Source organism: Stegastes partitus, unplaced genomic scaffold (genome assembly GCF_000690725.1).
Source record: "Stegastes partitus isolate 25-593 unplaced genomic scaffold, Stegastes_partitus-1.0.2 Scaffold1600, whole genome shotgun sequence".
Taxonomy (NCBI): Eukaryota; Metazoa; Chordata; class Actinopteri; family Pomacentridae; genus Stegastes; species Stegastes partitus.
The window spans coordinates 7,999-21,917 of record NW_007579331.1 but is presented as its reverse complement, the minus strand read 5'-3'; the positions used below and the strand labels follow the sequence as shown (position 1 = coordinate 21,917).

General features: G+C 39.4%; 1 protein-coding gene across 1 annotated transcript in view; it reads left to right on the top strand.

Annotated features, from left to right (window-relative positions):
* The window catches only part of LOC103371509 (collagen alpha-1(I) chain), a 131,708-nt gene that overhangs the window by 109,975 nt on the left and 7,814 nt on the right, over positions 1-13,919 (top strand). The window contains exons 45-64 of the mRNA XM_008300859.1: positions 965-1,018; positions 1,159-1,212; positions 2,272-2,325; positions 2,423-2,476; positions 2,847-2,954; positions 3,067-3,120; positions 3,228-3,281; positions 3,484-3,537; positions 5,345-5,398; positions 5,700-5,753; positions 5,850-5,903; positions 6,091-6,144; positions 7,421-7,474; positions 7,596-7,649; positions 7,777-7,830; positions 8,386-8,403; positions 8,618-8,671; positions 10,610-10,672; positions 10,852-11,017; positions 13,258-13,367. Of these exons, the coding sequence (XP_008299081.1) occupies positions 965-1,018; positions 1,159-1,212; positions 2,272-2,325; positions 2,423-2,476; positions 2,847-2,954; positions 3,067-3,120; positions 3,228-3,281; positions 3,484-3,537; positions 5,345-5,398; positions 5,700-5,753; positions 5,850-5,903; positions 6,091-6,144; positions 7,421-7,474; positions 7,596-7,649; positions 7,777-7,830; positions 8,386-8,403; positions 8,618-8,671; positions 10,610-10,672; positions 10,852-11,017; positions 13,258-13,367 (1,275 nt within the window). The remainder of the gene's footprint in view (positions 1-964; positions 1,019-1,158; positions 1,213-2,271; positions 2,326-2,422; positions 2,477-2,846; positions 2,955-3,066; positions 3,121-3,227; positions 3,282-3,483; positions 3,538-5,344; positions 5,399-5,699; positions 5,754-5,849; positions 5,904-6,090; positions 6,145-7,420; positions 7,475-7,595; positions 7,650-7,776; positions 7,831-8,385; positions 8,404-8,617; positions 8,672-10,609; positions 10,673-10,851; positions 11,018-13,257; positions 13,368-13,919) is intronic.

The window sequence follows — 13,919 nt, the reverse complement described above, 5'->3', positions numbered from 1 at the left end:
TGTGAATGAATGTCACAAGCTGAGTGAAAAACAATTAAAACCTCACTAACAGTTACAATTATAGTGACTTAGCCTATTATACATATTTACACATTATCTCGTTCTTTTTATCCTCTTGTTCATTTTCTTTATTCCACCTAATTGTATTGTTTTCACTATAAAATTTCCATGTTTTTTTTGATGACATTATCCTTGATAAAACAATAAAATAAAAAATAAAATAAAATAAAATCCTTGATTTGATTTGAATTTTGAATGCTGTTGTTTTGTTGCTGATTTTATGTTGGTGTTGTGTTGTTTTTTGGTGTAGCAATTAATAAAGTTTTATTCTAATTCTATTCTAAAATATGTGGCAACATTAACAGCCTGATATTTAAGTCAATAAAGCACAGTGAATTGAAAAAAAATAATTGAAATTGAGACAACAAACACGAGAGCAATAAACAGCAGGAGGTTGTTGACACCAGTAACATGCAGCTCTGCAAACAGAATGCAGAAAACACAAAGTCAATAACATGCAATTTTTTTTTTTTAGTGTCCTTTTTGATTTATTTTTTAAATTGTAAATACCAGCACAGTTTTGCACCTTTTTTTTCTACCAAGAAGGATTTGCAAGTTCTTCTGCACAGTAGTTTCCTCATTTTCGTTAAATGTAACATGTGTGAGTTACCGGATGCCTTGAATTTCCCCAAGAGGATGAATAAAGTATGTATTTATCTCTGGAGCCACATAAAAGCATTAAGAGGGAATAAGTATTTAAGATGAGCACTTATGAACCCACTGTACAAGCAGGTACCATCTGTTCCCCTTTAATCAAATGAGGAGAGAAGAAACTAAACCATTAAGAGCAGAGTTAATGCAGTAATTTGCCCCCCAAAAGCTCAATAATCTGAGATTTATGAGCGTAAATTCAGGATGGAACCAATCAGTGGGCTTGATTAAACTTGTTTATCTCCTCCAACAGGGTGAACCGGGGCTGATGGGAGATCTGGGCCCTGCAGGTCTGCCTGGTCTACAGGTGAGTTTGGTCACATGTTGAGTCCTCTTTAAATTTGAACAGATTGACATTCACTGATCCATATGTGACGGATATATTTAGTTTTTTCTTGTTTCTTTAAGCTGATGTTAACGTGCAGTCTGGTCTGTTGCTTATTTCAGGGAAACACAGGCCCCCGGGGACCTCCAGGACCTGATGGACCTCAGGGAGAAAAGGTAAAGAAAAAAGAAATCTCTTAATAACAAGCTGCTGTCATGACGCTATGGAATTATGTTTATGGTAGTTTTGGTAACATCAGCGATCACAGTCACAGTTTACAGACAACACAACATCTTGATTTTTCAGTATTTATAGTGAATTTTATGGTTTAATGCTTCTCCAGTTGTACAGATCTTGAAATCGTATCTTCCTTCTGTGTTTTTGCACTTTATTAATCAGGATCCAGGTGCACCGTTCACACACAGGTGACACAGCAGCAGAGGTTTCATTCATTATTTCTGTCTTCTGATGCGTCACTGTGATCCAGACTGATTGTACTAAATTATTCTCACACCTGAGCTGCTTTTGTGAAATAAATGGTGAACCCAGCATTTTGTTTTTCATTTTCAGCAGAAGTCCAACCATTTCCTGTGGAGAATGATTTTATTTTTTGTTGCATATTGATCGGATCATTACAGAGAATTATGGGGGGATTTTAGCTTGGTGGCTAAATCCAGTAGTGCATGCAGGAGTGTTGTTAGTGCAAGCATGAAAGTCATCTGATTAGTTAAGTTACTGCAGATAAAATAACATATGGTTAGCTTATTAGTCAGCCTGAAAGGTACTATAGATGCTGCAGTGGGACTACTACATGTTACTCAGATTGTATTGGGGGCAAAAAACTCAATCAGGACATCCCTAGTCTCAGGGTTGCACTTTGCTAGATTGTTTTTCTTTGTCTTTTAATTTGGGTTTGAGTTCAGAGAACACAGTTTCTGTTACTGTGGAAAAAGAAATGACAGTTGCTGAACAGCAGAGTACAGAAACATCAACAGCTGCTTTTCCGTGATTGTGTAAAGTGAAAACAGGAGGAATCTTTTTTTCTTTAGTTGTAAAATCTCTGTGTTCAACTGCTGCAGGTTTTCATCCTTACAGGTTCTCAGTTATCACCTGATGGACGGATCTAATTACATGTTTTTTATATCCAGTGCATCGCCTGCTTGAACTTATTAACCGGTTGTGTTAAAAGAAGTGTCCAATGAATGATGTTAAAAGGTTTTCGTCCGTCTCTCCAGGGGGAGTCTGGGCCTGCTGGGATCACTGGACCTCCTGGATCAGAGGGTCTGCAGGTACACTTATGATTTCATTTTATGCAACATAGCATCCAGTGCATTTCTATATGAGGGAAAAAACGTTAATTATGCTTTCTGTTTGCCTCATTAACAGGGATTAAGTGGACTACAAGGCGTCAGAGGAGACGGCGGGAGGCTCGGACCGCCTGTAAGAGTCTTCTAGTAACAAGAAGCTGTAACAAAAGTTATCCTCACACATGCAAGACTTAAATATCGTTGGTGGTTGTGGTGTGTTGGTGCACAAATACACACAAACATGCTGAGTGTAGACTGTATGTGAGTTTGTCATTTTCTGACACAAAAATCTGCAAGACATAACAGAATGTCTGCGTTCCATCTGCTGGGCTTGTTCTCTTGTCTGTGACGATGACTTGCCAAGTGTTTCATGTAGTTTTGTTCTGTTTGACCTTCTACAAATGCAAAAATTCAGCCAAAAGCAAAATCTGACTTCAAGAACAAATGCAAAATAAATGACAAACTCGTGAGGCTGATTTTGTAACGTCACGTCTAAATGACAGGGTCCAGTTGGACAAGTTGGACCTCAGGGAGACCAGGGAGCTAAAGGAGAACCTGGGATTCAAGGAGAGAAGGGAGAACCGGGAACTCCAGGACCACCCGGAGAACAGGTTAGTGGGATGTTTGTTCCATGTGTATCTCCTGTGCTGTGTATGTGTTTGTAATGTGTGGCTGTGTGCAAATATCCATCAAACTCCTCCTTGGTGTTGATTACATGTGCAGGGTGAGGATGGTCTTCCAGGAATCCAAGGACCTCCAGCTCTGCCAGGGTTGGAGGTGAAAACGAAAGCACATCACACATCTAATCTCATCTTTTGGTGCCATTGTTTTCCTCCCATGGCAACTCTAACTTTGTTGTTTGTGCCTCTTACTTTTCTTTTTAGGGGCCTCCTGGAGAGATTGGACTCCAGGGTTCTCCAGGTCCCGCCGGAGCTCCTGTAAGTCCATGAACAGCTCAAAAACACTACAGATGATGCAACTTCACTTTTGACTTCAGCAGCTGGTTTAAAAATGCTGCGTAGCAGATGTTTGCTTGTGGTTAATTATTGATTTACAAAAGCAACAATAAAAAGCACTCAGCATGTCTGATTGGTTTTGTTTCTGTCTCGGCTGCAGTATGACAGAAATCTTTCTTTGCAGGGAGCTCAAGGGAAACCAGGACCTGAAGGAAAAGAGGGCATGAAAGGAGAGAAGGTGAAGATGAGGGTTAGATTCACAATAACTGGAGAAAAAGCAGAAGCTGTTCATCAAATTTAGTTGTTTGTTGTTCTGCTGGAAAATGCAATAAACATTCAAAAACTCTTTCAAACATGTGAATTTAAGGAATCGTTTAATATGTTTGATCTACATCTAAGTCAATTTTGTGCCGAGGAGTAGGTGAGAATATTGATATTATACTTGTTTCTGTGAACAGCCGGTGAGCTCAGCTCACCATAAAGACTGTGGGAAACTTTTAGCCTCTTTTTCCAGCTTTTATTCTGAACTAATCTAGCATAAAACTGGTCCATCCATCTGTCAATTTTCCACCACTTACCCAAGTTGCAAACCTAAATCTCTCCCACCATCTCCTCCATCTTTGGGATACTGAGACGTTCCCAAACCAACCGACAGACGTATGATGTTCTCCAAATATTCATACTGCCATACGATGAAGAACGGCAGAAAATGATTTAGTGTGTCCCAATTACAGATGCAAATGTTTAACAGTTTCCTTTACCGATAGTTGGTGGCGTTAGCAATCAATAGTCGGTTACTCAACATCATCATATTAGGTGTGGATCCACCCTGACCAGGTAAGCTGCTCTCACGGTGTTCATCGCATATTATGAGCCACCAACCTGATGCAGATAATTTCCTATGCGGTCACAGTGATGCTACTTTAATGGATTTTTTTTTTACCTGGCAACGTAAGCGCTCTGGTTGGTAGGCTTTAAACATCTCAGGAGACTTTGTCATGGTGGCACATTACTAGCTAAACTCCCACGAAGCTCTTTGTTTTCCAACATGGAACTGCTTTTAATCCGAGTGTACGCCTCCTCAGGTCATTACAGTGTTAAAACGTAAGAGGCTCCACCTGGTGGCGCAACCAGTTACTGCAACTAATGTACACTACAGTTTCTGACTTGCTTTTCTTTTTGTCTTCTGCCTCATCGGTTAATATATTTGTAATCGGTTAAATTCTGAATGGCAATTATTACATTTACGTCTAACATCCCTACTCCCAATAGACTGTTCAACAATTATATGCAAAAAAAATACTCACGTGTACCACGACATATGGTTGGATTTTGTAGTAGCTTTGTAGTAGTTTTGAGGCCACTCTGACCCACAATCCTCTGCACAGTTACGTCACATATGTCGCAAATGTACAGACAGTTAACGTCTCATTTAATATCAATGGTCAAAGTTTAAGCTGCAGTAAGGGTGTGTAAGGGTAGCAGCAGTATGTACTTAAACTAGAAAAAGTATGTAAACTGGAATGCAGCTCCACATCCCTGAACACATCCTGGTTGGCTATGCCCAAAACACCTTCCAACATCTTGAAGTGTCCAAGACAGAAGCCGGAACATCTCAAATGGCTTTGTCATCTTGCCATTGGAATGCTAAGGCCTCCTTTTAGCTACCACCTAATCCACCATGTGCAGGACCCTGTATGGCCCAATCCTGCAGGCGGTGGGTCCACTGGAGGGATATCTTGCAACTATAAAGCCTATTTTCCTACACAGACTACCTCAAAAATGTCCAGCATCAAATGTGACAGTTATTTGTGCAGAAGCAGTTACACATTACTACCAGAAGATGGCATATGGTTCCAGTTTGAACCCTCCAACATGACGATTTAGTTAAAATCCTCCGTGTACAGTGTACATGAAGCTGAACTGCTAGTCTCTGACTCTTCTCGTTCCAATAAAATCACTTGTTTTAGGAAGAACATGTGTCTTTTGCATTCTGTCCACTTTTCTTTTTCATTGATTTTCCGTTTTGTGTTCCATCCTCGCAGGGAGACGATGGTGTGATTGGACCACCGGGGAAGACGGGTCAGACTGGAAGGAGGGTAAGTCCACTGGGCTTCACTGTGGGGAAACTGGTGCAGGTAGAAATAATGTCAAGGTGTAACAGGGAATCCACGATATCGAGTCATTATCTCTGTTTGAGCTGCTAATTCTGTGACTTCTTACAGCTTTGTGAGGAAACATCTTAGTTTGGTGTCGATGTATTTGTTTGTTTGCGTAAAATGAAAGCGGCCAAACGTGGCATCCTGACATATGAACAGCCTCATACGTAAAACATGAACTGGTTTTGTGTGTCTTGTTGGGGTTTTTTTTCCACCTCATTATAAAACATTGTGTCCTCAGGGGAAGCGAGGGAAGGCTGGAGTCCGAGGGACCAGGGGAGACCGAGGACCAAAGGTGGGATATGTGGAAACACCACCATCGGCTTCATGTACACCAGCTTTAATTATGATGCATGACTCTACAGTAGATTGGGTTTTTTTTGTCATTCAGGGCGAAAAGGGAGTCGTGGGAGCGATGGGCCACCCTGGGTGGTCCGGCCTCATCGTAAGTCGATTCACTCGTTCACGTAACGTCCAACCAGACGTCACAGCTGATCACATCCACTCATTAGCTCCTGGAATTGCTCCTTCAGATCTCTCCTCCACGCTTCGGTGGGTCGGAGAGATCCTCCAGTGCTTTTTTTATCAGTCGGTAAATTGATGTCTTGCTTTCTCGTGTGTTTGTCACCAAGGGAATCCCTGGTTTACGCGGGGAATTGGGGGATCAAGGTGGAAACGGGAAAGAGGTAAACAAGAATTAATAAACCTGAAACCGATTCAGTAAAAGCTCTGCATTAAAGACAAAACCCAGCAGGATCGGACTCCGTTCAGATTGGGTTTTTTTAAGGGGAAAATAACACTGGTTTATCTGAAAATCAGTCAAATAAAATGCTGTTTTGTACAACTTCCATGAGAGTCCCAGGCTGATCAGCTTCTAATATAGACATAATGTACCCTTTCTCTCTCAAGATTACCATTAGTGTTTAAAAACCTCAGAAACATTCAATATAATCGTTACATTTGTGTGGACGGAACAAAGAAAGATGACACATTTCCCTCTGGTGCAACATTAATACATTCAAACCAGTGCATTAGGAAAAATTTGCATGAGTAAATAAACTCTGTACAATATTAATTTCTCTACATACATGAGAATCTGTGCAATTTTAGCATTTGTTATGTCAATGTTCTATCAATAATCTACTTTTAGAAGATGTACTCTGTGCAATATTTAAATTTCCACAGAAAATGCACAATATTAACAATACACATGTATAGTTTCTTGTTCATTTAAATATTCTACTGGTGTTCCCTATATTTTTGCACTTTGCTGCAGGATTAATAAATGCCTGTCTTATCTTCAGGGTAATCACAGAAACCCAGTTATCAAATATATAGTTGTTAGATTATAACTGGTGTCAAAGAAAACACACAGAAAAGCTGATTACAGGTACAGGTAATCGGTAAAATCTGCATTTTTGGCCCAGAAGGGCAGCAGCTAATGAGTATTGTCATTGTAGATTATTGTCTTCAGTATATTCTATTATTTAATTAGTTAATTGGTTCATAAATTATCAGTAAATGGGGGAAAATGTCCAGCAGTGTTTCCTACAATGATGTCTTTAAATCTCTCATTTTGTTCACAAACCCAAACATTCAGTTTACGTCAAAGAGGAGTAAAAAAAATTATTCAAATGAAAGAAGCTGAAATCAGTCAATCACTCAAACCGATTAACTGAATAAATGGTTGACGACTAATTTGACGGCTCCCTGCAGGTCAGACTTACAGCATCTACATATGAGATCACAACTACATCATAACCAGCAAATAAGAACATGAAAAAAGGGAATATATGTGTCATATATGCAGGAATCAAATTGTGCTTTGACTCCTATAATACTTTCCTTTGCTGGGCTAGTGTTTGCAGCAGCAGAACTTTTAGCCTCATTGAATTTCCTGCCTGTGTTTCTGTGCTGATGGGTTGAAGATGAATGTGTAACTGCAGTTTTTATGTCTTTTAGGGTGAGAAAGGCGACATGGGGCTGCCTGGACCACCTGGACGGGATGGAACCAAGGTGGGAGTCGAGATTTGAAACGCTTAAAAAGGACATAAACGTCTGCAACAACAAATAAGAAGATAGAAAAAGTACAGATGCCAGTATTCAATATCGCTGCTTTGTGATTTTTCTTTTTCAGGGTATTCGTGGTGCTGTAGGATTTCCAGGTCCAGAGGGCATAAAGGGAGAACAGGTACACAATTAGATATTTACAGCACGTTTTCTCAGCTCTTGTGCTTTAAAACTGCTATTTTGTCACATTTTAATATATTTTTATGGGTATTATGGCGCTGACAGATGCATTTTTTGGGTTGTTTTAGGGAAACATTGGTCCACCGGGGCGGAGAGGGATGATGGGGATGCCTGGATTTCCTGTAAGTGTCATCTCCAACACAGACCATAAATCTTTAATACACTTTACAGCACAAGAGGCTTATCTGTTTTGACTGTATGTACTTTTTTACCCATCTTTCACTGTGTTTCTAAATTGCATTCTGCTTTTCTGTGTGGCTTTTATGAATGCTTTTTAGTAAAATGCATCTTTTTTTACCGCTTTCTCATATTTTATACTCTGGATTAAAGCAGTTCACGTGTCACTCAGATGCTTTTTGCCAGATTGCATCTGAAAAATGGAGGCAGAAGTGAAACGTGCGCCCGAGATGTTATGGTTTTATAATAACTCCCGTCATTCCCGCAAAGTGGAGACGGTTATCTGTCAGTGTGGTGAATCGGTCGGCTGCATGTTCTGACTGAGCTCAGCCCGATGTGTCTTCGAGAAGAAATGATAATGCATCGACTCGGGTTACAAAATGGGCAGCGACGGGTTCTTAATGCAGCAGATAAAAGCACTCGGAGGCTCTTTTTGTCGAGAAACGTGCTTCGTGGTGGAAAATCACGCTAATGCTCTTTTCTTCTCTCCTCTGCTACAGGGTTTGTTTGGATTAAAGGTACGATATCATCAACTCGAGCACTCTTCAGCTCTCACTCAACACTGTGTGAAGCAGCAAACCCTTGATGAAACACGTAATCACAAAACTGTCACGTTTCAGAGTCGATGTCGGCATCTAATGAGATCTAGCAGCTGCTTTTTATTTCCCTCGGTGCACCTGATAGTTAGCGGTCTGCTTTTACTGTACTCATCGCGTTTCATTCTCCCTGCAGGGTTTGAAAGGTTACCCAGGTCTGCCTGGACTGCCAGGCAGGAGGGGGCTCCCGGTAAGTCCAGCTCAGAGGATTAACTAATCCTGAATTCAGGCTCGACTGGTTAGAAAAACTTATGATGATGGAGCAAAGCATTTAAGATACACTAGATACCATACACTAAATGTATAAACTCATATAATTGGAAAATACCAAGAAATAAGTTCCATTAAAGATGATTTTAGCGTTTTGACAGACGTTTATCTAACATAAGCTTAACTTTCAGGGTAAATTTTAGGGTTCTTCTGCTATGTGAGTTCTTGTTTAACTGCAGAAACTCTAGCATTTTAAAGATCCCACACTAAATAAAGCTTCTCATGTGTCCCCAGAATATGTTTTTCCTGATTTCAGCTCAAAAATCTGCACAAATCATTAATTTCTACCTACAACACTGCTGAAAGTTTCAGTGTCTGCAGCTCCGTTTCAGGAAGACGGCTGCAGGGCTGCAAAAAAATGTGTTGTTTCTTCTATAAAACGTCAGAAAACAGTAAAAAATCTGTTTCCCCGAGTGCAAGACGATGTCCTCGAATATGTTGTTTTGTTGACAGCCCAAAGATATTCAATTAGGTATCATAGACGAGGAAAGAAACCAGGAAATATACAGAGTTAAGAAGATGTAATTAGAGTTTTTCTCCTTGAAAGATCCTTCAAATCAATTCAGCCATATCAAAGTAGTTAGGGATTAGTTTAAGAGATGATATCGAATTTGATAATTGTTGCATCTCTCGTCTGTTCAGTCCCTTTTTCCCCATTTCTTAGTTTCCTTGATTCACTTCCTCATCGGGAAACAATGAAAAATCAAGAAACATCCTCGTTTTTGAGCCGTAATTTAAAAGCGACATCAATTAAATAAGACGTGTTGCTGTTGTTTTTATTTGTTGCTTGTTGTTTAATGCTTTTATTGCTTTTTTGCTTTTACCCTGTGAAGCGTCTTTGCGTTCTTGAAAAGCGCTATACAAAAAAAATGAATTATTATCATTATTATTGTTGTATTTTATGATCGCTGTCAGAAGAGTAGAATCGTGTTCATGATGAATATGGTTCACGTTTACTTCTAATTCCATTCACGACCTTATAAAACATGACAAAAATGATTGGATTTAATACATTTTTAATGTTTTTCATGAAGCATTAAAACAACGTAACACACAAAAGAGCAAAACACAAATAAAGAGACATTTATATCGACTGAGTCGTGTAGATTTATGCTCACATTTGTCAGTCCCGTTCCTGACATGATTTATATATCCCAGCCTCTTTTGTGTGCCACAAGAGCCAAAAGAGTGCACCAAAAAGGCTACGTCTTCATGCATCGTCACTCTTCAGTCCTCAAGATGCATTTGAAGGCTTCAGGCGTCCTTTAAAATGGCTCCTTAAGGTGGATTTCCAGGTAACAGGCAGCAGGAAGGAGGAGATAAGGAGGTTTAAAATAAGGCTCATCTCCATTTGGCTCATTTCAGCCTCCTCAATGCCTGATTTTTTTCATCCCAGAAATCAATGTCGGTGCGTCGTAACAAAGGACGTCTCAAATCCTAAAATGCATCTTGAGGAGCTCTGAGCGAGGATGCATCACAACAGGCTCATACGGAGATACGATTCATGACCTATGAGGGGGAAAAATAAACAAGTTGATGGGCTTACTCAAATGTTGTGAGACATACTGGGGACACAAAATGTTCAAAAGCAACCAAAACTCGATAATACGGCCCCTTTAAAAGGATCTTGCTAGTTATTAGTTTGAGAAAATCTACATGTGGATGTTTATTTAAAGTAATAGAATCATGTTTTCTATGAATTTAAAGAGTTTTAAGACAAACTAAAACTGTGAAAGTTGTGCTTTTTAGCCTTTAGAATACCTGTTTTTCTCAAGAAACCAAAAACAGTTTGCTTTTGTCATTTTGTGATGGATAGCATATTTTCAAAATCTTTTGTAACATAAATCTTGTGTTTTAGGGTCCGCCTGGCGTTCCCGGACCTCCAGGAAAACCGCTGAACATGACGCTGACTCAACTCAAGGTGAAGAATTTCTTTACTGAATGTGCAACTAGAACGTTTAGTCACCTAAAATCACAGCAGCTTTTATCATAAGAGCATGTGGTGTGTGATCGTACAAATAGTTATTGACAGAAACTAAAACACACAGCTTATGAGTCAAAAACTGCATTTTTCCACTGTGTTTATTTTGTCATCTCCAGGACCTGATGTATTTGTCCGACAAGCCCAACTACCCTCTGATCCAGACGCTGCTGGATTCTCTGCAACACGAGCTCCGGCTGCTGGTGGATCCTCCCGACGGCAGCAAAGAGCATCCGGCCTCCACCTGTCTGGAGCTGTGGCTCTGTCACCCCGAGTACAGCAGCGGTCAGTCGCACCACATCAAACAATCCGACTGGAATACTGAGTCTAGGAAACCACTGACCTTCTCACATGAGTGCATCCTCCTCAATGAGAACTTTATAACACAAGATACTAATGAAAGCGCTGAGCATGCAGGATGATAAAAAGGCTTTTAGTTTATTTTTGCTTTATTAGGTCAAAAGTTTCTTTAAGTTTAAATATCTGCAAAGAAAATGAAGCTCTAAAGCCTCATCGTCTTTGCACATAATTAACTGTGCATTCAGTATATTGTAGCTCGATTTTAGCTCCATTTAGCGCTTATATTATATTTAGTACGCCAGCACTGCATTAAATTCACAGTGCAGCAGAATATGGCAAGAATTAATTGTATTTCTACATTTTTATTATTTATTTTAAATGCACGCACGCCGTTAAGCATAAAAAAGATGCCACAGAATGAAGAGAGACTGATTTTCTTTGCTCATAATTATCCCACAAACTGTGTATTCAGTGTAATTTAACTTTAGTCAGTACAGTTTAACTTTATTTAGAGCCTATAATATATGTAATACGTCGTCACCTAATTGAATTTAATTCACAGCGGGGCAGAATGTGGCAGGAATTAGTTGTTTTATTAGTTTTATTTTTGCTCGACATATTTTTTTAGTTTTTACATAATAAGTCCAAACCTGAAACTTAACGGTTGAAACTGAGACGTCCTACTTCTGCTTTTTCAAATATTTCAGTATTTTTATTTTAACTCACACTTCAGCTGTTTCACTATTCTTGTTATCACAACTTTCAGGGGAAAAAGACACACATTTTGTTCTTTAAATTCATTTGTTGCATGATTACCAAAAAGCATACAACAATGAGCCACAATATTAAAACCGGCAGGTGAGTGAGTAACATTGATTATCTCACTACAATGGCACCTATATCATTTTTTTATACATTTATTGCCCATATAAACCAAACTGTAGCTCCACCACATCCACTCAATATGTGTTCATCAGTTGTCCTCAGTATATTTATGTTGCTGACGTTATTACGACACCACGACGAGCTGATGTGCTTTTTTATTTTTAGCGTCTTATTTGCCTGACTGATGCGCTTCACTGACCTCTCCTGCGCTGAGAATGAGAACGCTGCTGCTTTATTGTGCTCTTTAGTTTCAGTAAACATAAAACCGGAGCCTTAAATTCTTGAGCTGCCGACGTTTTACTGCCACTTTACTAACAGTCCCCAAGAGCTCGTGTCAAAAATCCACTAAAACTGCACGACTTGCAGCATTACATCACACAGATAAACAGTTTTTACAACAATATTTAGCCATTTTTTCCACTTTGATCCATTTTTCTCTCGTAAATCACATCTTAATGTAATTTAAAGTATTGTCTATATAATCTCAACACTTTTTATAACAATATTTTCAATTTTTTTCCCATTTTGATCCATTTTTCTCACCTAAATCACATTTTAATGTAATTTAAAGTGTTGTCTATATAATCTAAATACTTCTCATAACAATATTTTCTTTTTTTTCCATTTTGATCCATTTTTCTCACGTTTTAAATTAATTTCAAGTATTGTCTATATATCTTACAGGCGCTATATGGCATATGTGTGTAATACATTATAAAGGAGAGAATGTGAGATGATCCAGCTGTGAGCCTAAGAGGCTACAGAGGCTTTGCAGGATAGTTTCTGCACCAGTTCCTGTGATTGTGGGGATTTATGGGCTGCAAAGAAGAAGATTCAATACAGCTGGAGCATCATGGAAGTCTCCTGAAAAGGCTTCTCATTGGCTTTGGTAGAATAGAAGTGAAACATGGCCTAGTGTGGTACCTGGTCACCCGGGTGAAGGTTATTGCTGGTTATGTGACCAGGTTGCTCTACAACGTGCATGAAAAAACTAATATAACAACATTGAAAGGCGCCTTATTAAATAAAATGTATTATTATTATTATTATTATCAGATTTTTTTCATGTTATTCCCATCCATGTCTAATTATTACAGCGGATTCTGATTAAATATCAAGAAATCCACATTTGTTCAAGTTGGGGCCCATGTCCAACCCAGAAAAAGAATATTTTTCTACATTTTATACATTTTTACGCTTGTTTAACATTTCTTTATCCCGCTCCAGTGTGTCGGACATGTTGTGTTTCTTGTATTGCACCGGTCTTACTGTCCATGCGGATCACAATACTTTGATCCCCGCCGTTCTCATTGAGCTCTCGCCAACCTTTTTCTCCGCAGGAATGTATTACATCGACCCCAACCAGGGCAGCCCGGCCGACGCTCTGCTGGCCTACTGCAGCTTCTCGTCCACATCAAAGGAGACCTGCCTTCATCCTCGGGACTCTCAGGTATGGAGACATCAACGGAGGAAGGCTGCAGGAAATTGCGACCTCTGGATCAATGGCGTCGCCGCGTTGCAAGACTTGAATCTCAATTTGACGAATTGTCAGTCGGCTCACATTGTCGCGGTGACAATTTCTTGCAGCGCCGACTTCAGCTTGAACCCGTGACTCGGTCTCTAGCCGTAAAGGAAATTTCCTTTTTTCCCCTCCAACATAAAGGTTGCCTCGCTATGAGTAGTGGTGGCAGAGTTACAAAAAAAACATTTGATTTGCCTTTTTTTTCACAATGCCCCCTTTGGAAAAAAAAAAGAAGTACTGCAAAAGTACCTTTTCAGGTGACGAGCAAACATGATAAGAAAAAAAGAAAAGCCCTCTAATGTGCACCAAAAGGCCTGTCTTAGTCATGTGTGAATTAGAATGAAGTGCTCATGTATGTGATGCTGAAGTAGCTTCATGGGCAGAATAACATATTATAGTACATGTACTGCAAAGTACAAAAACAACATGGTGAAATGCATTAACAAAAAAAAAATGTAATGCAGGGCACTGTTCTGTACG